Genomic DNA, 26,262 nt, shown 5'->3' with positions numbered 1-26,262 from the left:
GTAACACAAAGAGGTGTTTTGAGAGCATGTGGAGGAAACTTGCAGAAGTACAACTAAAACAAATGCAAACGTTACTGAACGAAAAATAAATATTTTCATTTTGACTAAACAGTAGTAATTAAGGAGCATAAATGTCAAAAAGTACTTTAAAGGTGCAGGTACAAAGAAGGTGTAAAGTTGCTTGAAGCAATAAGATGAAATTAAGAAAGTTCATCTTTCTTGCATTTTTTTAAAGTACTTTGCATTCAAGAGAAAAAGCCTGTTGAATAGTTTTGCATAAGTACATTAGGACTCAGTCTGCAAAAGGCACTAATAAATGCACCCTAGAAAAAGAAAATTTTAAATGCAAAAAAGCAGTTTGAACTTAGCCAATGTGTTATTTTGAAATGTCATGTCTCTTTCTACAAAGTAGAAGATCTGGCAACACTTCCAGTGGAAGTAGAAGTCTAGTTTTATTCCACATTCCTAGGTGTAAGAAGAGTGCTCAAAAATGAAATGGAAAACAAGTTTACTTAGATGTAAACTAATGCCTGTCTTTATAAGTGTTTCAACTTCACATGAAGTAAGGGTAGCTTGAATCAGCACATGCATAGTTCAAAAGATTTTTTTAAAGTATGGGAAAGATGTGAATTTTTGCCCTAAAAGGGAAATTGAAAGAAATACAGTTACCATTTTATCTTTTCATATAGCTTTAAATAATTTTTATACTACTTCATTTTACAGTGAGTTCTTCTGTCTAGCCCATACCATCAGGAAAAAAATGTATTAGTGTTTGTGAATGAGAAAAGTTTTTGACCTTTTGCTGTGCTCACTGGGCATTCTTCTGGTAATGTCATTTCAATCATCAGAGAAATTTGTCGGTTTTGGGAATGTCGTGGTTTAACCCGGCCGGCAGCTAAACACCACGCAGCCGTTCGCTCACCCTCCCCCCTCCCTCTCTGGGACGGGGGAGAGAAATGGAAAGCGAAGCCCGTGAGTTGAGATAAAGACAGTTTAATAAGACAGGAAAATAATAATAATAAAATAATAATAACAATAATAATAATAATGATACAATGGTGATAATAGGAAAGTAATAATAATATGTACAAACAAGTGATGCACAATGCAATTGCTCACCACTCGCTGACCGATGCCCAGCCTAACCCTGAGCAGTCTGGCCCCCTCCCCCCGGCTAGCCACCCTTATATATTGTTTAGCATGACGTCAGATGGTATGGAATACCCCTTTGGCTAGTTTGGGTCACCTGTCCTGGGTCTGTCCCCTCCCAGCTCTTACTGCACCCCCAGCCTGCCCGTTGGCAGGACAGAGCAAAAGGCTGAGATGCCCTTGGCTTAGTATAAGCACTGCTCCGCAACAATTAAAGCATTGGGGTGTTATCAGCACTCTTCTCATCCTAAGCCAAAACACAGCATTCCACCAGCTACTAGGAAGAAAATTAATTCTGTTCTAACTGAAACCAGGACATCTATCCACCCCTTATTCCATACCATTTATGTCATGCTCAGGTTACACTCTTTTCCATACATTCTAATTAGTCACCTATAGTAATCATGGTAGTGATAACATACAGTATAATATACTAATTAACATGGTACAATTCAGTTCATGGGCTATTCTCACCCAGTATTAAATCTCCTTGAGGTACACACCGGACCTCTCCGTTCTTTTGCATCACCCACCAAGTGTATCCAGGTCCCTGAGCGAAAACAATTCCACGAATAGGTTTGCCTTTTCCTGAGGCAGGAGTAGCCCAGACTGTTTTACCCAGCATATTTTTTACATGCACTACAGGAACTTTATCCCCATCTACAGTACGTAACAGGTTTGATTGGGCAGGTCCAGCTCGGTTGGTAGATCCCCTAGTATTGACTAACCAGGTGGCCTTTGCCAAATGCGTATCCCAGTTTTTGAATGTCCCAGCGCCCATTGCTTTCAAGGTAGTCTTTAACAGGCCATTGTATCGTTCAGCTTTCCCGGAGGCTGGTGCATGATAGGGGATGTGATACACCCATTCAATACCATGTTCTTTGGCCCAAGTGTCTATAAGGTTGTTTCGGAAGTGAGTCCCATTGTCTGACTCTATTCTTTCTGGGGTGCCATGTCGCCATAGGACTTGCTTTTCAAGGCCCAGGATGGTGTTCCGGGCAGCGGCATGAGGCACAGGATATGTTTCCAGCCATCCGGTGGTTGCTTCCACCATTGTAAGTACGTGGCGCTTGCCATTGCGAGTTTGAGGGAGTGTGATGTAATGAATCTGCCAGGCCTCTCCATATTTATATTTCAGCCATCGTCCTCCATACCAAAGAGGCTTTGACCGTTTGGCTTGCTTGATTGCAGCACATGTTTCACAGTCACGAATAACCTGTGCTATAGCGTCCATGGTCAGGTCCACCCCTCGATCACGAGCCCATCTGTATGTTGCATCTCTACCTTGACGGCCTGAGGTGTCATGGGCCCATCGGGCTATAAATAATTCACCTTTATGCTGCCAATCCAGGTCCACCTGAGCTACTTCAATCTTAGCAGCCTGATCTACCTGCTGGTTGTTTTGATGTTCTTCAGTAGCCCGATTCTTGGGCACATGAGCATCTACGTGGTGTACTTTCACAGCCAGGTTCTCTACCCGAGCAGCAACATCTTGCCACAATGCAGCAGCCCAGACGGGTTTTTCCTAGCTGGGCTGTCTTCACCTGCAAGCATAGACCTGGTGCCACTCAACTTTCTGCCACAGAGCCCCTCGGAGAAGGCATGGGCATCATCTTCTCTACTCCCCCCTCCCAGCAGACAGCTGGAAGCAGTCTGAGCCTTTTCTCCTTTGTGCTGACCACAGGAGTTCCCTCAGCCTGTGCTTGTATGCTGTGTGCCCCGGCCCCTCAATCCCTCCAGTGCCGTCAGCTGGGCCCACTCCACACCCATCAGGATCTTTCCTGTACCGGGGAGACCAGAACAGGATGTCGGAGCCCAGGGGCAGTGGCAAAAATGACACCAAAGAAGAGAGGACAGTGCTTTGACGGTTGTTTATTCTTATTGCGGTTGTTGTTATTTTTATTGGGATTATTCTACCAGTTTGTTGCCCAGCCTTGGGAAGAACTGGTAACCAAACATCTTGAGTGGACTTTTTGCTGCACTCCTGTGCTTCTTTCTGGCAGAGCTGAAGACTTGTGTTTCTTCAGAGGAGCACCTGTCTGCATCACCGTTTTGAGGGATCTGCTGCTCCTCTCTGTGCACTGCCATGCAGGGCGCGGCTTCGTCTTCAAGCACCTCTTGGGCAGCCTTCTCGTCCTCAGACCGAGATGCCCCACGCCGAGCGTGGCCTTCGGAGGGCTCCTCCTGTCGCCTTGGTGCAGCAGCCCACAGGAAGCCGAGTGCACTCTTGTCCACAGCTTGGGACAAGAGGCGGGGATGGGGGGCAGGGGATGGGGGAAGAGGCCATCGTGCAGGCAAGCCTGCAAGGTGGTAAAAGGATGGCCTCTCCCCCCTAGCTGTGGAGGCGGAGGCAGGGCCGGGAGTATGGAGCAGTCCGGGCGGCTCTGCGATGACGGTGGTGTTGTCTCGCGGGTGGGAGCCCTGGCACGATGACATTGTGCCACATCAGATGGTTTGGAGGTGGATCCACCTCCATCAGCTCTTCCTCCTCAGGTGGATCCACCTCCATGGGCTCCACACCGTTCGCCGCGGCTGCTCCGTCTTCCCTCTCACTCCGCCTCCACTTTCTCTTGGGTTCAACAACCCAACTCGCATTGCTCCCACGAATGCGTGGGCAGCCATCATCCCAGGGCCTCTTAAGGACAGCCATGCTTGTCATTCGTCAGAGGGCCTGGGAGATCAGCGAGGGGTGGGCCAGGCGCAGGGGCTTTTATAGGCTCCGGAACACAGCGAGGGGCGGATGCCACAGTGACATCAGGGAGCCTCAGTGATGCCCCTGTGATGGCGCCATGCACCACCCACAATGTGGCCGTGTTGGGAGGGGGCTTGTGCGGCCTGAAAGAGGCCCTGGTGCGGAAGGAGGAGGAGGGTCAGGGCGGCTGAGGGTCCCTTTCCTGGGGGTGGCTCTCCTGGGATGCCCTTGGCTTAGTATAAGCACTGCTCTGCAACAATTAAAGCATTGGGGTGTTATCAGCACTCTTCTCATCCTAAGCCAAAACACAGCATTCCACCAGCTACTAGGAAGAAAATTAATTCTGTTCTAACTGAAACCAGGACATCTATCCACCCCTTATTCCATACCATTTATGTCATGCTCAGGTTACACTCTTTTCCATACATTCTAATTAGTCACCTATAGTAATCATGGTAGTGATAACATACAGTATAATATACTAATTAACATGGTACAATTCAGTTCATGGGCTATTCTCACCCAGTATTAAATCTCCTTGAGGTACACACCGGACCTCTCCGTTCTTTTGCATCACCCACCAAGTGTATCCAGGTCCCTGAGCGAAAACAATTCCACGAATAGGTTTGCCTTTTCCTGAGGCAGGAGTAGCCCAGACTGTTTTACCCAGCATATTTTTTACATGCACTACAGGAACTTTATCCCCATCTACAGTACGTAACAGGTTTGATTGGGCAGGTCCAGCTCGGTTGGTAGATCCCCTAGTATTGACTAACCAGGTGGCCTTTGCCAAATGCGTATCCCAGTTTTTGAATGTCCCAGCGCCCATTGCTTTCAAGGTAGTCTTTAACAGGCCATTGTATCGTTCAGCTTTCCCGGAGGCTGGTGCATGATAGGGGATGTGATACACCCATTCAATACCATGTTCTTTGGCCCAAGTGTCTATAAGGTTGTTTCGGAAGTGAGTCCCATTGTCTGACTCTATTCTTTCTGGGGTGCCATGTCGCCATAGGACTTGCTTTTCAAGGCCCAGGATGGTGTTCCGGGCAGCGGCATGAGGCACAGGATATGTTTCCAGCCATCCGGTGGTTGCTTCCACCATTGTAAGTACGTGGCGCTTGCCATTGCGAGTTTGAGGGAGTGTGATGTAATGAATCTGCCAGGCCTCTCCATATTTATATTTCAGCCATCGTCCTCCATACCAAAGAGGCTTTGACCGTTTGGCTTGCTTGATTGCAGCACATGTTTCACAGTCACGAATAACCTGTGCTATAGCGTCCATGGTCAGGTCCACCCCTCGATCACGAGCCCATCTGTATGTTGCATCTCTACCTTGATGGCCTGAGGTGTCATGGGCCCATCGGGCTATAAATAATTCACCTTTATGCTGCCAATCCAGGTCCACCTGAGCTACTTCAATCTTAGCAGCCTGATCTACCTGCTGGTTGTTTTGATGTTCTTCAGTAGCCCGATTCTTGGGCACATGAGCATCTACGTGGTGTACTTTCACAGCCAGGTTCTCTACCCGAGCAGCAACATCTTGCCACAATGCAGCAGCCCAGACGGGTTTTTCCTAGCTGGGCTGTCTTCACCTGCAAGCATAGACCTGGTGCCACTCAACTTTCTGCCACAGAGCCCCTCGGAGAAGGCATGGGCATCATCTTCTCTACTCCCCCCTCCCAGCAGACAGCTGGAAGCAGTCTGAGCCTTTTCTCCTTTGTGCTGACCACAGGAGTTCCCTCAGCCTGTGCTTGTATGCTGTGTGCCCCGGCCCCTCAATCCCTCCAGTGCCGTCAGCGGGGCCCACTCCACACCCATCAGGATCTTTCCTGTACCGGGGAGACCAGAACAGGATGTCGGAGCCCAGGGGCAGTGGCAAAAATGACACCAAAGAAGAGAGGACAGTGCTTTGACGGTTGTTTATTCTTATTGCGGTTGTTGTTATTTTTATTGGGATTATTCTACCAGTTTGTTGCCCAGCCTTGGGAAGAACTGGTAACCAAACATCTTGAGTGGACTTTTTGCTGCACTCCTGTGCTTCTTTCTGGCAGAGCTGAAGACTTGTGTTTCTTCAGAGGAGCACCTGTCTGCATCACCGTTTTGAGGGATCTGCTGCTCCTCTCTGTGCACTGCCATGCAGGGCGCGGCTTCGTCTTCAAGCACCTCTTGGGCAGCCTTCTCGTCCTCAGACCGAGATGCCCCACGCCGAGCGTGGCCTTCGGAGGGCTCCTCCTGTCGCCTTGGTGCAGCAGCCCACAGGAAGCCGAGTGCACTCTTGTCCACAGCTTGGGACAAGAGGCGGGGATGGGGGGCAGGGGATGGGGGAAGAGGCCATCGTGCAGGCAAGCCTGCAAGGTGGTAAAAGGATGGCCTCTCCCCCCTAGCTGTGGAGGCGGAGGCAGGGCCGGGAGTATGGAGCAGTCCGGGCGGCTCTGCGATGACGGTGGTGTTGTCTCGCGGGTGGGAGCCCTGGCACGATGACATTGTGCCACATCAGATGGTTTGGAGGTGGATCCACCTCCATCAGCTCTTCCTCCTCAGGTGGATCCACCTCCATGGGCTCCACACCGTCCGCCGCGGCTGCTCCGTCTTCCCTCTCATTCCGCCTCCACTTTCTCTTGGGTTCAACAACCCAGCTCGCATTGCTCCCACGAATGCGTGGGCAGCCATCATCCCAGGGCCTCTTAAGGACAGCCATGCTTGTCATTCGTCAGAGGGCCTGGGAGATCAGCGAGGGGTGGGCCAGGCGCAGGGGCTTTTATAGGCTCCGGAACACAGCGAGGGGCAGATGCCACAGTGACATCAGGGAGCCTCAGTGATGCCCCTGTGATGGCGCCATGCACAACCCACAATGTGGCCGTGTTGGGAGGGGGCTTGTGCGGCCTGAAAGAGGCCCTGGTGTGGAAGGAGGAGGAGGGTCAGGGCGGCTGAGGGTCCCTTTCCTGGGGGTGGCTCTCCTGGGATGCCCTTGGCTTAGTATAAGCACTGCTCCGCAACAATTAAAGCATTGGGGTGTTATCAGCACTCTTCTCATCCTAAGCCAAAACACAGCATTCCACCAGCTACTAGGAAGAAAATTAATTCTGTTCTAACTGAAACCAGGACATCTATCCACCCCTTATTCCATACCATTTATGTCATGCTCAGGTTACACTCTTTTCCATACATTCTAATTAGTCACCTATAGTAATCATGGTAGTGATAACATACAGTATAATATACTAATTAACATGGTACAATTCAGTTCATGGGCTATTCTCACCCAGTATTAAATCTCCTTGAGGTACACACCGGACCTCTCCGTTCTTTTGCATCACCCACCAAGTGTATCCAGGTCCCTGAGCGAAAACAATTCCACGAATAGGTTTGCCTTTTCCTGAGGCAGGAGTAGCCCAGACTGTTTTACCCAGCATATTTTTTACATGCACTACAGGAACTTTATCCCCATCTACAGTACGTAACAGGTTTGATTGGGCAGGTCCAGCTCGGTTGGTAGATCCCCTAGTATTGACTAACCAGGTGGCCTTTGCCAAATGCGTATCCCAGTTTTTGAATGTCCCAGCGCCCATTGCTTTCAAGGTAGTCTTTAACAGGCCATTGTATCGTTCAGCTTTCCTGGAGGCTGGTGCATGATAGGGGATGTGATACACCCATTCAATACCATGTTCTTTGGCCCAAGTGTCCAAAAGGTTGTTTCGGAAGTGAGTCCCATTGTCTGACTCTATTCTTTCTGGGGTGCCATGTCGCCATAGGACTTGCTTTTCAAGGCCCAGGATGGTGTTCCGGGCAGCGGCATGAGGCACAGGATATGTTTCCAGCCATCCGGTGGTTGCTTCCACCATTGTAAGTACGTGGCGCTTGCCATTGCGAGTTTGAGGGAGTGTGATGTAATGAATCTGCCAGGCCTCTCCATATTTATATTTCAGCCATCGTCCTCCATACCAAAGAGGCTTTGACCGTTTGGCTTGCTTGATTGCAGCACATGTTTCACAGTCACGAATAACCTGTGCTATAGCGTCCATGGTCAGGTCCACCCCTCGATCACGAGCCCATCTGTATGTTGCATCTCTACCTTGATGGCCTGAGGTGTCATGGGCCCATCGGGCTATAAATAATTCACCTTTATGCTGCCAATCCAGGTCCACCTGAGCTACTTCAATCTTAGCAGCCTGATCTACCTGCTGGTTGTTTTGATGTTCTTCAGTAGCCCGATTCTTGGGCACATGAGCATCTACGTGGTGTACTTTCACAGCCAGGTTCTCTACCCGAGCAGCAATATCTTGCCACAATGCAGCAGCCCAGATGGGTTTGCCCCTACGCTGCCAGTTGTTTTGCTTCCATTGCTGTAACCATCCCCACAGGGCATTTGCTACCATCCATGAATCGGTGTAGAGATAGAGAACTGGCCATTTTTCTCGTTCAGCAATGTCTAAAACCAGCTGAATGGCTTTCACTTCTGCAAACTGACTCGATTCACCTTCTCCCTCAGCAGCTTCTGCAACTCGTCGCGTAGGACTCCAGACAGCAGCCTTCCATCTCCGATGCTTCCCCACAATACGACAGGACCCATCAGTGAACAGGGCATATTTCTTTTCATTCTCTGGCAACTGGTTGTACAGCGGGGCTTCTTCAGCACGACCCACCTCCTTCTCTGATGATATCCCAAAGTATTTGCCTTCTGGCCAGTCCATGATCACTTCCAATATTCCTGGGTGACTGGGGTTTCCTATTCGAGCTCGCTGAGTAATCAGTGCAACCCACTTGCTCCATGTAGCATCAGTTGCATGATGCGTAGAGGGGACCCTTCCCTTGAACATCCAGCCTAGTACCGGCAATCGGGGTGCTAGGAGGAGCTGCGCTTCAGTACCGACCACCTCCGAAGCAGATCGAACTCCTTCATATGCTGCCAATATCTCCTTTTCAGTTGGAGTATAGCGGGCCTCAGATCCTCTGTATCCCCGACTCCAAAACCCCAGGGGCCGACCTCGAGTTTCCCCAGGTTCTTTCTGCCAGAGGCTCCAGGTGGGGCCATTCTCCCCGGCTGCAGTGTAGAGCACATTCTTTACATCTGGTCCTGTTCGAACTGGCCCAAGGGCTACTGCATGGACTATTTCCTGCTTGATTTGTTCAAAGGCTTGTCGTTGTTCAGGGCCCCATTCAAACTCATTCTTCTTACGGGTTACTTGGTAGAGCGGGTTTACAATCAGACTGTAATTTGGGATGTGCATTCTCCAAAACCCCACAACACCTAGGAAAGTCTGTGTTTCTTTTTTGTTAGTTGGTGGAGACATAGCTGTTATTTTGTTGATCACATCCATTGGTGATCACATCCATTGGGATTTGACGACGTCCATCTTGCCATTTTATTCCTAAAAACTGGATCTCTCGTGCAGGTCCTTTGACTTTATTTTGTTTTATGGCAAAACCGGCTTTCAGAAGGATTTGGACTATTTTCTTCCCTTTCTCGAAAACTTTCTCTGCTGTGTCACCCCACACAATAATGTCATCGATGTACTGCAGATGTTCAGGAGCTTCCCCCTGCTCTAGCGCAGACTGGATCAGTCCATGGCAAATGGTAGGGCTGTGTTTCCACCCCTGGGGCAGCCTATTCCAAGTATATTGGACTCCCCTCCAAGTGAAGGCAAATTGTGGCCTGCACTCTGCTGCTAGAGGGATGGAGAAAAATGCATTAGCGATATCAATTGTGGCGTACCACTTGGCTGCCTTCGATTCAAGTTCATACTGAAGTTCCAGCATGTCCGGCACTGCAGCACTCAGTGGTGGCGTGACTTCGTTCAGGCCACGATAGTCCACTGTTAGTCTCCACTCGCCATTAGACTTTTGCACTGGCCATATGGGACTATTGAAAGGTGAATGGGTCTTGCTGATCACTCCTTGGCTCTCCAATTGACGAATTAGCTTATGGATGGGAATCAGGGAGTCTCGGTTAGTGCGATATTGCCGCCGGTGCACAGTTGTGGTAGCGATTGGCACTTGCTGTTCTTCGACCCTCAGCAACCCCACAACAGAGGGGTCCTCTGAGAGACCAGGCAAGGTAGATAATTGTTTAATGCCCTCTGTCTCTAAGGCAGCTATACCAAAAGCCCACCGGAACCCTTTTGGGTCCTTGCAATATCCTCTTCTAAGATAGTCTATGCCAAGGATACATGGAGCATCCGGGCCAGTCACAATACGGTGCTTTTCCCACTCATTCCCAGTCAGACTCACTTCAGCCTCCAATACAGTCAACTGCTGAGATCCCCCTGTCACTCCGCAAATATAGATGGGCTCTGGTCCTTTATAGCTCGATGGCATTATAGTACATTGTGCACCGGTGTCTACTAAAGCCTTATACTTCTGTGCGCGTGGTGTGCCAGGCCATCGAATCCACACAGTCCAATAAACTCGATTGTCCCTTTCCTCCCCCTGGCTGGAGGCAGGGCCCCCCTAATCCTGGTCAGAATCTTCTTCGTTTCTGTGTTTGAAGGACTGTCTGCTGGAAGCTGGAGCAGCAAACTTTTCGGAGAATCCCTTTTTCCTGATTGTTTTCTTTTGCAACTCACGTACCCGTGCCTCTAGGGTCACGGTAGATTTTCCATCCCATGTAATATGTACAAACAAGTGATGCACAATGCAATTGCTCACCACTCGCTGACCGATGCCCAGCCTAACCCCGAGCAGTCCGGCCCCCTCCCCCCGGCTAGCCACCCCTATATATTGTTTAGCATGACGTCAGATGGTATGGAATACCCCTTTGGCTAGTTTGGGTCACCTGTCCTGGGTCTGTCCCCTCCCAGCTCTTACTGCACCCCCAGCCTGCCCGTTGGCAGGACAGAGCAAAATGCTGAGATGCCCTTGGCTTAGTATAAGCACTGCTCCGCAACAATTAAAGCATTGGGGTGTTATCAGCACTCTTCTCATCCTAAGCCAAAACACAGCATTCCACCAGCTACTAGGAAGAAAATTAATTCTGTTCTAACTGAAACCAGGACATCTATCCACCCCTTATTCCATACCATTTATGTCATGCTCAGGTTACACTCTTTTCCATACATTCTAATTAGTCACCTATAGTAATCATGGTAGTGATAACATACAGTATAATATACTAATTAACATGGTACAATTCAGTTCATGGGCTATTCTCACCCAGTATTAAATCTCCTTGAGGTACACACCGGACCTCTCCGTTCTTTTGCATCACCCACCAAGTGTATCCAGGTCCCTGAGCGAAAACAATTCCACGAATAGGTTTGCCTTTTCCTGAGGCAGGAGTAGCCCAGACTGTTTTACCCAGCATATTTTTTACATGCACTACAGGAACTTTATCCCCATCTACAGTACGTAACAGGTTTGATTGGGCAGGTCCAGCTCGGTTGGTAGATCCCCTAGTATTGACTAACCAGGTGGCCTTTGCCAAATGCGTATCCCAGTTTTTGAATGTCCCAGCGCCCATTGCTTTCAAGGTAGTCTTTAACAGGCCATTGTATCGTTCAGCTTTCCTGGAGGCTGGTGCATGATAGGGGATGTGATACACCCATTCAATACCATGTTCTTTGGCCCAAGTGTCCAAAAGGTTGTTTCGGAAGTGAGTCCCATTGTCTGACTCTATTCTTTCTGGGGTGCCATGTCGCCATAGGACTTGCTTTTCAAGGCCCAGGATGGTGTTCCGGGCAGTGACATGAGGCACAGGATATGTTTCCAGCCATCCGGTGGTTGCTTCCACCATTGTAAGTACGTGGCGCTTGCCATTGCGAGTTTGAAGGAGTGTGATGTAATGAATCTGCCAGGCCTCTCCATATTTATATTTCAGCCATCGTCCTCCATACCAAAGAGGCTTTGACCGTTTGGCTTGCTTGATTGCAGCACATGTTTCACAGTCACGAATAACCTGTGCTATAGCGTCCATGGTCAGGTCCACCCCTCGATCACGAGCCCATCTGTATGTTGCATCTCTACCTTGATGGCCTGAGGTGTCATGGGCCCATCGGGCTATAAATAATTCACCTTTATGCTGCCAATCCAGGTCCACCTGAGCTACTTCAGTCTTAGCAGCCTGATCTACCTGCTGGTTGTTTTGATGTTCTTCAGTAGCCCGATTCTTGGGCACATGAGCATCTACGTGGTGTACTTTCACAGCCAGGTTCTCTACCCGAGCAGCAACATCTTGCCACAATGCAGCAGCCCAGACGGGTTTTTCCTAGCTGGGCTGTCTTCACCTGCAAGCATAGACCTGGTGCCACTCAACTTTCTGCCACAGAGCCCCTCGGAGAAGGCATGGGCGTCATCTTCTCTACTCCCCCCTCCCAGCAGACAGCTGGAAGCAGTCTGAGCCTTTTCTCCTTTGTGCTGACCACAGGAGTTCCCTCAGCCTGTGCTTGTATGCTGTGTGCCCCGGCCCCACAATCCCTCCAGTGCCGTCAGCGGGGCCCACTCCACACCCATCAGGATCTTTCCTGTACCGGGGAGACCAGAACAGGATGTCGGAGCCCAGGGGCAGTGGCAAAAATGACACCAAAGAAGAGAGGACAGTGCTTTGACGGTTGTTTATTCTTATTGCGGTTGTTGTTATTTTTATTGGGATTATTCTACCAGTTTGTTGCCCAGCCTTGGGAAGAACTGGTAACCAAACATCTTGAGTGGACTTTTTGCTGCACTCCTGTGCTTCTTTCTGGCAGAGCTGAAGACTTGTGTTTCTTCAGAGGAGCACCTGTCTGCATCACCGTTTTGAGGGATCTGCTGCTCCTCTCTGTGCACTGCCATGCAGGGCGCGGCTTCGTCTTCAAGCACCTCTTGGGCAGCCTTCTCGTCCTCAGACCGAGATGCCCCACGCCGAGCGTGGCCTTCGGAGGGCTCCTCCTGTCGCCTTGGTGCAGCAGCCCACAGGAAGCCGAGTGCACTCTTGTCCACAGCTTGGGACAAGAGGCGGGGATGGGGGGCAGGGGATGGGGGAAGAGGCCATCGTGCAGGCAAGCCTGCAAGGTGGTAAAAGGATGGCCTCTCCCCCCTAGCTGTGGAGGCGGAGGCAGGGCCGGGAGTATGGAGCAGTCCGGGCGGCTCTGCGATGACGGTGGTGTTGTCTCGCGGGTGGGAGCCCTGGCACGATGACATTGTGCCACATCAGATGGTTTGGAGGTGGATCCACCTCCATCAGCTCTTCCTCCTCAGGTGGATCCACCTCCATGGGCTCCACACCGTTCGCCGCGGCTGCTCCGTCTTCCCTCTCACTCCGCCTCCACTTTCTCTTGGGTTCAACAACCCAGCTCGCATTGCTCCCACGAATGCGTGGGCAGCCATCATCCCAGGGCCTCTTAAGGACAGCCATGCTTGTCATTCGTCAGAGGGCCTGGGAGATCAGCGAGGGGTGGGCCAGGCGCAGGGGCTTTTATAGGCTCCGGAACACAGCGAGGGGCGGATGCCACAGTGACATCAGGGAGCCTCAGTGATGCCCCTGTGATGGCGCCATGCACCACCCACAATGTGGCCGTGTTGGGAGGGGGCTTGTGCGGCCTGAAAGAGGCCCTGGTGCGGAAGGAGGAGGAGGGTCAGGGCGGCTGAGGGTCCCTTTCCTGGGGGTGGCTCTCCTGGGATGCCCTTGGCTTAGTATAAGCACTGCTCTGCAACAATTAAAGCATTGGGGTGTTATCAGCACTCTTCTCATCCTAAGCCAAAACACAGCATTCCACCAGCTACTAGGAAGAAAATTAATTCTAACTGAAACCAGGACAGGGGACTTAAGGAAGAAATGTATTGAGTTTATGTTTCTTCATGATGGACATCACCAGTAGCAGGCATGCAAGAACGCAACTGATTATCACCATTGACTGCCCCAAGACTAGAATAGGCACAAGACTGGTGGTCATATTCTCTCCCCTTTTTTTCTCCAAATGAGAAATATTTTGAAGTCTTTAAAAGTTTGCAGTGCAAAGTTTTCAAAGTTTGCAGTGCAAAGTTTTCAAATTCTTTGAGGGTTTTGTATTGTTTTTACAGTTGTCATAAAGCTCTTTAGCATTGATATATTATTTCATCACTGTTGATTTGAGCTTTTTTAAATAGAAGTTCTGTGCTAACCTTCAGGATATTCTAAGTATCCATGTAATTAAAATCCTCACAAGTTTTTCTAAAGCCCAGTACTACTCACTTTCAGTTTAATTTACACTCATTTTCAGAGCAACTCTGAAACCTGTACGTGGTCTGAAGCACTGAGCAACGTGTCTACTGTCAACAGGTCTGACTCTCCATACGCAGTGATGCAAGATGTGTAGGCTGTTATCACTCAGGAATGAGAAAAAAAAAAACCCACAACCTAATAAAACAGTCTCCTTAATAAGCATTAAGTAGTCCTGGTCAGAGAAGCAAATTGAATGTTAGGTATTGTGAAGGAAAGAAGCACGTTGCTGTGCAGAAAATCATTCTGCTATGGTAATCCATCTGTGAATTTCAGGACTCCTGTCTCAAAAGAAGGTTATGGGAGACTGCAAAAAGTGAAGTGAAAAGAGGCACAGGAGATCAAAGATTTGGACAGGCCGCTGTAGAAGAAATTACTCTTGTGTACACTTTAATCTGGGAAGGTGATGATTGAGGGGGAAGTGTGATAACATGTAGCCATGAGAGGCTTGTAGAAGGTGAATAAGGAACAGTATTGCTGCTCACTGTATCGTGTTATATGAGAACTAAAGAAAACTTTCAGTTGATATCTTAAAAACTGACAAAAGCAGATGCAGCTTCCTGTTGAATTGAGTTCAGCTATGGACTCTGTACCGTAGGGTACTGAGTTTACTTGCATTCAGAAAAAGGCTGAACAACTCAATGGAGGAAAACTCCATTGAAATCTGTTACTCTTTGAAAGGTCTGCTTCTGGCTCAAAGTCCTAGGGCTGTGAATTTCTGGAGGCTGGGGGAAGTGTTCTGTGTACCTGAATTGTGCTTGTAGGACTTCTCCATTGCCCAGTACTTTAACAGGTTGTTGGTGTAGGCTGACTTTTAGTGTGAACCAAGTCAGGTTCTGCTTTATCTACTGAAAACATACGCATGGGAACCATTTTGTATTGTCAGTTATTAGTTGAAGAAGGTTGCCTTACCACTCCTACTTTTGTATGAGAAACCAGATTGTTTTTTGTGGTTTAAACTGGTTGACTTATTTTCGGTATTTCTTCAAAACGGTATTTCTTCAAAAAATTAGCAAGTTAAAAGTACACAGGTCTCATTTTGAGTTTTGAGGGTAATTTTCAGTCTGTGCTAATTGTTTGGTTGGATTCAAATATGTTGGTATTAACGAGCACATGTATTACAAATAAAGAGTAATTTAAAGAATTCACAAACAAATTTTCTCATAAAGTTCCTCTTTAAGTTCTTATTTTTAGTTATGTATTACAAAACATATAGTTTATTTAATAACAAGTTCTGTTTCAGTCCTTTGACTCCAGCAGGGATTACTTGTGTTGAGTGTAGGTGTTCGTCTGCGTTGTTTATTGTAGCTGACTAAAGAAATGTTTCAGAAAATTCTTCTTGAAGAGAGAATTATGGAAGGTAATTTAAAATAAATTAATCAGCAAACAATGGATCTTCATCCACTTATGCTATTCTTGATTTTATAAATCTCAAGATTTCCCCTCAGTTTTCTAAAACAATTTTCAGAAACACAACGCCATTATTACTTAGGTGTATTTAAATGGAACCAGTTCCATGCTTTTGGTCATTCTTGTTGCTTTCTCAGAATATTTTCCTGTTTTCTTATATCATTTTTGATACGTAGGACCAGAATGGAGTGTTCAAAGGGTTAGACGAGCCATGGGTTTATACAGTTGGCACAGCGACCTTTTTTTTATTCTTTCTGCTTTTCCCAACAATTTTTTTGTTTAGAGTTCCATCACTGAGACGCCGTTTGTGTGAAACTGGCTTTCTTAACCTAAGATGATTAGTTCATATATCAATTTAAGAATTCTTCCCACCATGTGCTCTACTTTATTAATAATTAAATTTCAGATTTGACTTCAGATACAATCTTTCTCCCTCCATTTACACAGATTACCTGCCTATGAACAAGTTTCATAGCTCTCAGTGATTAACATAACCCATTTCCACAGGATTCGTATCACATAAAAGATGTATTCACTCAGTCTTTGTAGTTGGACAATTTTCACAGTTATTAGAAAAAAAATATTTGGGAGGTGGTTGGAAATGGGTAATCGTGCTGCTTTGTAATTAGAGATTTAACTTGTATCATCTTTTTCTGGAACCGTATTCATTGTTGCACCCTTTTCCTCCAAGACATGCAAACGGAATGTTCCTCAGCGTTTGCTGGCTTTTTCCTACCTTTTAATTCAAATAATGAAGTAAAAGTAGTTAGTCTTTTGGATTGGTAGCTGGTTCCACTGTGAATGAAGTTACCAATCTTTTATCCTCCATGACCTTTTTCCATCAGGAAATGGTAATTTTCACCTTTGCAGCACCCACACCTTGGACGCATTTAATTTCATTTAGTTCTTCCCCTATAAATGTTTTGTAATGTTGTAGTATTCTTTTATTTATTTGTACACATACACTCTTACAAGTACGACATCTGTATATATGCTAGAACTCTCAACCTCTTTGTGAGTTGATAACAGTACTCTCCGTGCAGGGTTATGGAACAGAGAAATGGACAGGCGTGCCTGGCCTCACGAGGTATATTGCCAGTTGATTGTGCGCAGTGGAAGAGGGAGGGAGGAGGATCATGACTTGGGGAAGTGAACTGTAGCACCATGCTGCAAATGTGTGAGACGTGTCACAAGTGAGTGGCAATTCTTCCTAATTTGTGAGACTTTGCCAGTCTAGCATCAAATACGTCCTTTCTCAATTAAAAGTTATGGGGCAAAATCCTGATCATACCATAGTTACTGGAAATTTTATGCTAGATTTTAGATGGGTCATAAAAACTAATCACTGTCAATGAAAATGTTCACCCAAAGCAATTTGTTTTTATATATATGGTTGTGTTTTTTTCCTGCAACAGCAATATTAAAGCAAAATCTCATTCCTTCCAAACTTTGTCTGTCTGTCTGATTAAGAGCAGTCTGCCAGTTTACTTTTCCTGCAAATGCAAATGTCAAGGCAGAGAGAAAGCATTCAAGAAAAAGTAGTTACTGAGGTAAAGCTGAGTTGCTTACTTACAGAACAGAAGTTATTGATCTCGTGACTGAAATTTTACTGTGACATTAACGCTGCTCTGCCAGATGACTGAGGTATATCTCCTGATCTGATCTAAATAAATATTGGTGTAAGAACATAGCAGTTGCTGACTGTACATTTATTGACCAGCTGCATTTTGATGACTAAGGTAATAAGCTATTGTGTGCTTCACAATAGAGCTTGTAAAAGACTATCGAACGCCTGTGAACGGTTTTTGGCTGGCAAAGGTTCAATATTATGCTTCTGAACTCTGATCATTTATCTAGAAATTTGTCTGGTTTGGGTTCAGTCATGTATAGTATGTTCCTGGTGTTAATGTCTTCTTGAAGGGCTCATGCTGAGGGATGATAATTAGATTTTAGAATGTCAGTCTTCTCTGAAGTGAAACAATTTAAATCTTGAATATTCTGCCTTTAACTTTGTTTTTAACTATAGTCAATTACTCATTGGCTTATATACTTAATTTCTAAGTATATTTTGCATTATAAAATGTTTTTATATGTAAGTTAAAGAATCACTGTTTTGATAGAATAGATTTATAGTCGAATGCATATAAAAAGACTAAACCTACCATGTTCCAATCTTAGTTTACCTACTGTAGCTTTCTAATTACAGTTGTAAGCAGCAGCAGCATCTCACAGTCAGCTGAAATTTTGTTAGTCTCTTTTTTCTCTTAGGTTTGTTTTTCTCATCCCCTGTGCATATTACAAGATTCAGTTCTTGCCCCTCGCTTGCTTTGAGCAAGTAATTCTTTACTACTCATGTGAATACAGGAAGCAAAATTGTGCCCTAGAACTGTTTTCTTTCTTTTTCATTTACTTGCTTTCAAACTCCTGCCTACCAAATAAAAGAATAACCTGTTCAAACATCGTGATGCTAAATATGGTGACTGACAGTTTTCACTCTGCAGTTTGAGAAAGCTCTAAATTGATCCCTGTGGCAGATACGTCATCCACCAAACAGTGTTTACATTGCTTCTAATTTTTTCCATTATAATCTCAGGTGATTTGATATCAAGCTTGGAATTAAATTAGATTGTGTACAAGGACAAAACATATTTCTCTGAGTTACTCGTTTGAGTAAAGCATACACCAAACAGAAGGGATGTGTACAAGGGTTGGTAGCTTCTTTCATTACTGGGGGGAGCCGAGGACTACTCTGCAAGGAGACCATTATTTCTATTAACTGTATATTGTGAAGTTCCACGTTTGTTTGCCCTGCAACAAGTTCTGGAGCAGGATTTCAATTCACTGCACGTAGCTCTCCTTAGGGCTCACATCTGGATGGCACTGCGGGAGCATATTGCTGAAAGCAAACAGACTAGCAGTTTTGATGGTAACAATGGAGCCTGAGAAAACACTGGATGCCTGAATAAGATGCCATTAAAAAAGGGGGAGCGAGAGGGATGCCTAATGCAGTCCATTTAATGCAGAACTCTCCAGAGAGTGAAGTGGGGATTATGCCTGCTGCCCTTCTTATTAAAGACTGGTATAGAAGATGCTTTTGGGCGAATGGTATCTCCATAACAGGCGCTCTGTTACTCATGAATACGTTTCTAATTATATCTTAATGATCTCAGCCACAAATAGGAAAACAAAAATCTTTGTCTCTCTGAGTGGTTACCTTAGTGGCTGCAGGTTTGGCAGGGCTGAGATTATCCATCTCCTCGCACTAATCCCGGGGGACTTCATTGTGAGAAATGAGACTTGTTTATGATGGTGAATTAAATTGCTGTAAAAGGTTATTTCAACAGACAGTTGGGAAATCATAATAAAATAATTTAGTAAAAATGGGAGCTAGAGTATGCTTAATGAAACATGATTATATTTAATTTTCTTGCTATTTCTATCATTAAAGGTACATTATCCTTTCTCAGACCTCATTTGGGCTCTTTGCCACAGATCCACTCTTAGTAGCAGACTGAAACTTGCATGTTCCATTAGGATATGAAAATGGCTAATAATACCCTACTCTCCTCTCCCTGTTTTTTTTTTTTTTTCTTTTTAAATTTCATTTACCAGCTTTTCAGATATATTTCAGCTGTTTTCCTCTTTCACTCTTTTATTTCCTCTCGCATCTATTGTATACATTTGTTAGTATGAATAACCATTCAGAAGGATGGGTTGAGTGAAATGAAGTAAAACACTAATATAATAAACTTAATAACTTTAAAATGATTTATTATGAGTAATTAACTCTTTTAGTTATTACTAGTACCTAACAAAGTCAATATTTTAATGAGCTCATTTAAAACTTGTTTCTGTGCTATCTTAATCTACTAGTGCAATTTTTTTTTATATTCTTTCATTTTACAATGTATCGGGACATTGTGTAACATTGTATATGAGGTAAAATTTCTGACTGGCCTCTAGTGATAATAAATGTAGTACCTGGTGCTATTTTATGTCTCTCTCTTAGAATCAAAATGCTACTTTGATCTAAAAGTATCCAGCTCCTTTTCAGGCTCTGAGTTCATATGAGAATAAAATTACTGTTTGTTTGTAGCCAGCTTGGGCAGAGCAGCGGCATCTCCCCAACGGGGAGAACCAGAAGGGGGGGGAAATTCACTGCCTTGGGGGATGAAGGTGCCATGTTTCCAGTGCCCCCATAGTGCCCCCATCTCCTGTGTTTCCAGGAAATAACTTCCATAACAGTGACCAAAAGCAGGAATGTTTGTAAATGGGTGCTGCACTTGGAAGAAAATGTGTATAGATGACTGGAATATCTCTCCGTCATTACTAAAAGTTGTTTCTGTAACCTATAGTGATTTTCAAACTTGGATCCCTGAAATTAATGTACTGAATCAATGCAGTAGGTATTTAATATAAATGATCTGGGGGATAGGTGGGGAGAGTATATGAAGAAAGCAATAATGAATCATTTGTAGATTCCCCTGGAAAGATGTGCAAATTAAAAATGGTGTTAAGCTCGTTGTTAATAACAGTAATAATGCAGAAGAACTTCCTCTGAGAAAGAAGTGGGACTTGTTTATAAGAGTTTGCTATTTTGCTGATGCTACTCATTCTTAAATGTGTCTGCGAGATGCCTTTTAATCTCCTATAAAAATGGAGTAAAGTATCAGTGAGATCGTATGTAGCTGCAAGAAACATAATTTCTTTTAAGTCACGGCATCTGATGCTGGTTTAGATGCTTATGAGGAGAATTGCTATTTTTTTAGATCCGAGTTAGGACCAGATTTGAAGTCCAGAATTATACCCTTGCTCCTCCTCTTTGAAACACAGGAGCTGACTTCAGGACAACTGAGAGTTTTCAGAAGTGGTGCCCAGCTTGTGTCAGGCAAGTACACAGAGAGCTTCAGGAGCACCAGTGGGCGGCAGCTGACCCTATAGTGCTGGCTGTACCCGTACCATGAATTTTGCAACCTGTCTGCAGCCTGGCACGAATGAGATTGCCACCAGGGAGCAATTCTCAGGCCATTCCAAAATTCATTGCTCTTTTTATATATTTGGTGAAGCAATTTCTGTCTTCTGCCACTTCTTCCTAGTTTTTATTCTGGGAGATGAGTACTATTAGTGCTTTATGTCTGTAACTTCTGTTTAATAGCAGCTGCTATGTGAAAATGTGGCTGTTGTCACTCAGGTACCATTTTAAATTGGTAAGAATAGTAATCTATTAGCACATATAAATTTATACTATTATAAATCTCGTATTGCAAGTATTATTATTTTCAGATTATTATTTTTTATTATTATTTTTGTCATTCTTGTTAGCTGTCATTTCTTTCTTCATCTTGGTTTCTTCTCATCAGTTCTGGTTCAGATGCTGTTTCTGTTTAGCATTACTGGCAAACTCCTGCCAGCTAAGGAAACAACTACCTTCAAAAATCTGTGAATTCCAATGAATTCATGCTGTCAGTATTTTATAGAGCTAAAATGGGACTGTCACTTCATAATATTCTGCTGAATACTACCTGAAATGCTGCCTACTAAAGCAGCTTGGTCATGTTCACTTTTTCTAGGGTCACAGGTAGAGACAGAAAAAAAAATATATTAAATACAAAACAAGATTACAAAGGAATACATAAAAAAAAAAAAAATGAGGAAAGGAGCAGATGTTAATTCTTTATCAGACCAACAGAATTGAAAATGTATGTGCCTTTGGTTGTACACCGTCAGAACTAATTTAAAAACAAACTGTGGGGTCTGGAAACTGCAGCAACATCCTAGAACAATTTAAGCAAGAAAAAAAATATCATTAACCTTGAAGTTCCTTCTTTTTAGTCTCTAGATTTATTTATTCTTTTCAATTTTTCATCCTAACTACCCACTGTTCCTTCTGGTAAATAATAATTATAGCAAAATCATGCTAACCTCACGCGAAATTTGATTAAAGAATGGGGTTGATGGCTTGGTAGACGCCAAGTTAGGCTGATGAGTGGATTAGATCTTTGTGGGAGATTTTGGGGTAACAGTAAACTTCCTTTCTGTTGTGTCTACACAACAGAAATCCATCTAATGTTTACATGGAATAAGAAACCATAGTTTCTTTTTCATTTGTTCCAGTTCAGAACTTGTCTGGCTCTGCATGCAGACTGTTCCTTCAAACTGTTTCCAAGCGTGGTTCTTGTTTCTTTGAAAGCAGTGAGATTTCTTTTGGCTATGAAGACTGCATTTTTTAGGTCTGGATTTCACAAATACTTAATTTTGTAAACTAACATTGAGAGGTAGCAAATGCTTCAAGTCTTACTCAGCGTAAATATGCATTTCCAAGTCCACTCAGAGTTTTCATCAAAAGTCTAACTATGGCATGCATACAATTAGGAACGGCATCAATTCTAATTTTGCCTTCAAATTGTGAATCTTTGTCTCAGTACCATAGTTCAAGTCTGTTTGGACCATCAGTTTATCCTAGCTCTTTTTATTCTTGCACCTCATATATATGACTTGGCATAAGAAGATGCATTCACCTCTGAATTCTTAAATGAGTGCCAAGATAACCCTGTGACACATGAAGTGCATTTGTGTAACATACACGCTGTTTACCAGGGGATGAGAATTTGTGATAGAGTTGAGAGCAGAGATGACATACCACTAATTTATAGAAGAAACTTCAGAAATAGTTTCCCTATAAACCCAATTCCTGTATTTCACAGAGATCCTGTATACAATATTTTTCAATTCCTGGATTTGTAAATATTTACTCATTTGGTTATGATGAAATTTTGCTAATGTTTATGGTCCTAAATTAACTGATTTAAAGAAAAAAAAAAAAAAAAAACAACAGACACTTACTTGATTATGCCATCCATGATGTTTTTTTTCAGTGTTCTGAAAAGTGCCCAGTTTGTCCCAGTTCTGTAACTGTCTGCAGTGTTAGCAGGGGTGGAAGAGGCTGGTGATTTGAAAGGCAGTTGTTATAGTGTACGTGTTGGGCCAGGCAGATGATCATGGATTGTCTTCCCATGACTGAGGATATTTAAGAAAAATCATACCAGATAAGATCTCCCTGTAGAATTCCTGTGGAGTAAACATGAATTTCACTCTTAATCAAATAGCTTTGGTGTTGGGAGTTGATGTTTATAGAGTATAATGACACAAAAAGCACCATGATGATAAGTAGTTGTTTAACAATTTCTCATTTATGCTTAAGCACTGTTTTGCTAGATAGCTTTCACATATAGATAGCAAGCAGTTTGTAATTTCTCCTGCCTTGTCTGTCTAGTGCCGTAGTATGATTACAGTTTGCTTAGAGTATAATTGCTTGTCTGTCTAAGCCCATGGCCAGAACATGAAAGAGATGCACTCTGCCTCGTGCAAAAATAGTGCAGGTTGTAATTCTCTTTGGCACTTCTGCCAGCCCATTCAATGAGGAACATTGTTTTCAATGAGGAACATTGTTAGCTCTAGCCTGTTTCCTGACATGTGGCTTAGTGCCTAGGTATCAACTAACAGAAGATGGTTTGCAGCTACAGGACCAACTTAAGTGGGGAAGGGCTGGGAGATGGATTTGCCAGAACATCTGCATGCAGTAGTATGTCTGCTTTGAGCTGGGTGCAGTACTAAGAGCTGATAGTCTGATTGCAGAGGATTTTTTTTTTTTTTTTTCCCTGAACACACCTCTGTGAAAATGCAGAACCACTGGAACAGGTGTCCAAAACTATCAGGATTACATTAAAAAAGGCACAAAAGAGAGCACAGTTACCCAGTGTCACTCAGACTAGGGATTAACTATTTAGATAATCCCTAAATTCAAAATCCTAATAGAAATTAAGAAATAATTAAATTATTTAGAAGATGCCAAAATGTAATGAGACTATCAAGAATCTAGTAACAGAATATTGAGCAGATGCTTCCTTTCAATGTAACAGCTACTCATTTTTTTCAAGTTTAATGTAATTGGAATAAACTAATTATCAACATTCTCTCTCGCATTTACATATTAAGTGAATGTGAATGTGCGAAAAAAACATTCTTTGAATTAAACAGTATTTTGAAGGCAGAAGGCATACAGCAAAGGGTAAAATAAACTAAATATGTAAATATATTTTTCTTGCCACTTTTGACAGTTTATCTCACTTCGGCCAACTAAATTCTGGTAGGGAAAAGCAACCTTGGCTCATTCAAACAGTTTCCATTTCTTTGTGTTTCTTTGTCAGCCCAGGGCTTCTCATTCAACACCTTCTTCTCCAGCACCACTGAATTTTAAGATAGTCTGTGAGTATGAAGAGTGAAATATTCAATTTCAGGTTAAGGACAATAGATGCTTTTCCTACTCCTTTCTACTTCCTAAGAAAAAATTCTTTTTTTGTTTGTTTGTTTGTTTTTCCTGTTAAGGAAAATGTTGAGTATTTTGATCTGGATTTTGCACACCTCAGTAGGCAATATAATCACTGGCTCAGTCTCAATTTCTGCTTTTAACTACTAATTTAGTAATTATTTAGCTATAGAGAAGGGAGGAGGTTCCAGGGAAGAAGAGACAGAGACCCATTCCTTAAAAGCTGATGATAGGAGACCAGTGTTCAAATCCCTGCACAATTCAATTCAGCAGAGACTTGAAACTAAATTTTTAGTGTCCCAGATGAGTGCCCTATTCTAGTGCCCTGTTGTATTACCCTATTCAGCATCTGTCTCTTTTTATGATTTTAAGCATACATCCCATTCTGAACCCTTCAAGTTTTTTCCAGTCAAAAATTTTTAATGTGATCTTTTGGAAAAGTCTTGGTGAATCTATGTTCTCTAAATTAAAAATGTCATCAGCAAATTCCCCTAACTCATCTAAACTTCTTTCCTTGTAGTGGCAAAGAGGCTGTCATTTACATCAAAGCAAGGTCCTATGTGGAAAAAAGATGTCAGTTGATTGGTATCTGTCATTTTCTGAAGTTGTTTAAGAACTAGCTTTTAAATGATGCTGAAAATGTAAGTCTGAGAAGTGAATATTTTGGAATGGAAATTTCTTGGTGTAAGGGCTTATTGCAGCTCCCAAGTGAGCTTGCAGTTCAAACACTTCACTAATACTTGAGATTCTCCAAGGCATTTACAAATTCATGATACTAAATACAAAGTTACTGCTGTGGTAGCTTCTCTTTCTTTCAGGACTTTATTGCTTCAGAATGGGTCAGCATGAACACTTCCAGGGTGCTGGGGTTTTCCTTAATTTAAAGAAGTGTCTTGCTCTGGAGTAAGATATCCTTGTAGCCTCTTTTCTGTACTCTCTCTCTGCAGTCTTCAACAGATTTTTATTTTTAAAGGTTTTATTCTTCACAAAGGCTAGCTTTAATGCTCAGGAGGCTAATTGCTGTAATCCTTCTTTCTAGGTAATGGGGAAAATTATGTTTTTATAGGAAATTCCTTCAGAGTTTCTTCCCCGTGAAAGAGCCTGAGTCTGCTTGAGGAGAGAGGAATCTTCTCAAAATCCATCTGTTGACAATAAAGAAAATTTGGCATTGAGAATGCTCATCTTCAGGAGCAAAAAGAGAAGCTTTAAGGTGTCGTGGGTGTCAGAAATTTAGGTATAATTCTGTAGAAAGAAAAATGGCATTTCATGTAAAGATTTTCTACTGAGTTACTTTATATTTTATCTGTAACAGTAAGATTGCTTGAATGGTTATTGTGCTGCAACAAAATTTATCCTATCCCTTTGTCCAAAAATCAGACCAAAAACGGTACATTAATTCACTGCATCAGACCATTAGTTTCCATGCTTCCCTCCTGCACCCCCATCACTATTTGATTAAGGGAAAGTTGATTAAAAGAAAATCCCATGTCTGTAGGTGTGTATTTTTATTTTATTTGTTTTATTTTATGTTATTTTATTTTTTGTCAGAAGTAAAGTAAAAGCAGGGTCATGATGGATTTCTTGCTCTGTGTTTGGAGCACTGGTAGTTTCTGCTTAAAATATTATATGGTAATTTTAAAAATGTATCAATATCCTGAAGTCTTTCTCCTTTCATCATGTGTAAAGTAGTATTGTTGACGTGTCTTTGTTTGGTTTTCCTCTTAATAACTTTGTCGATTGCCTGCCTCTAATTCTGAACAGATTTAAGCATTCTCCTCTTTCTGTAGCTTACAAAACCTCATGCTTGCTGACAGGGAAGTTTTGCCATACTTACCTTGCTACTTAAATTTTTGTTCTTGGATTAGCATGATTTATTCACCTTCCACAAACTGAAACATGAAGGAGGAGAAGTAGTTACCCTATTAAAGAGGTGTTCAAAAATACTGTTCTCGTTCACGGCCCTTGCATGGTGTCCATTCTTTGGCCTTCTGTTCTAGAATAAGAATATTGATATATATTGATATTTTCAGCCCTTAATGTTTGGTGTACTAAAGAAACACTGGTATGAACTTGACAGAAACTAATTTTCTAAAAGCAACAAATCTCATCTTTTCATTTTACAGAGACAATGTTCTTTAGAGCTCTGTTTATTGTAAATATCACCTTTCCTCATTCTGCCTCGTGAAATTCTGACCATTAGCACAGACAGAACTGTGTGCTTTTCTCCAGGATAACAAGGAACTTGGGGAAATTAAAAGGATGCAACAAATGAGTTCTGGATTAAAAAGAAAGATTGTTAGGTGTCTGGAAATCTAAACTTAGGCAAGGCAAGAGGACGTACTTGTAAAGTGATGTACTTCTGAGAAATTGCTATCTTCTCAAAGAAGCATCTTGTGAAATTTTGCATTACCTGTAGAAGAACAAAATCTAAGCCTGGCACTATTTGTTGGCTGGTAATTAATATTCTAGGTTTTTATTAGTGGCATTCTTCACTTCTTAAAAATTACTCCTGTTTCC

General features: G+C 43.6%; 1 protein-coding gene across 13 annotated transcripts in view; it reads left to right on the top strand.

Moving 5' to 3' along the window:
- ULK4 (unc-51 like kinase 4) overlaps positions 1-26,262 on the top strand; it is a 246,775-nt gene that overhangs the window by 121,016 nt on the left and 99,497 nt on the right. The window contains exon 32 of one of the 13 annotated variants that reach the window (XM_068674635.1): positions 20,253-20,375. The exons of 10 other annotated variants lie outside the window; for them this stretch is intronic. In XM_068674635.1, the coding sequence (XP_068530736.1) occupies positions 20,253-20,360 (108 nt within the window). In that variant the 3' untranslated portion in view covers positions 20,361-20,375. Of the gene's footprint in view, positions 1-19,774; positions 19,822-20,188; positions 20,376-26,262 lie in introns of those variants that run through there. 2 more of the 13 variants (XM_068674636.1, XM_068674638.1) reach the window with 2 other exon arrangements.

Source organism: Anas acuta, chromosome 2 (genome assembly GCF_963932015.1).
Source record: "Anas acuta chromosome 2, bAnaAcu1.1, whole genome shotgun sequence".
Taxonomy (NCBI): Eukaryota; Metazoa; Chordata; class Aves; order Anseriformes; family Anatidae; genus Anas; species Anas acuta.
This window is presented reverse-complemented; position numbering and strand designations above follow the sequence as displayed.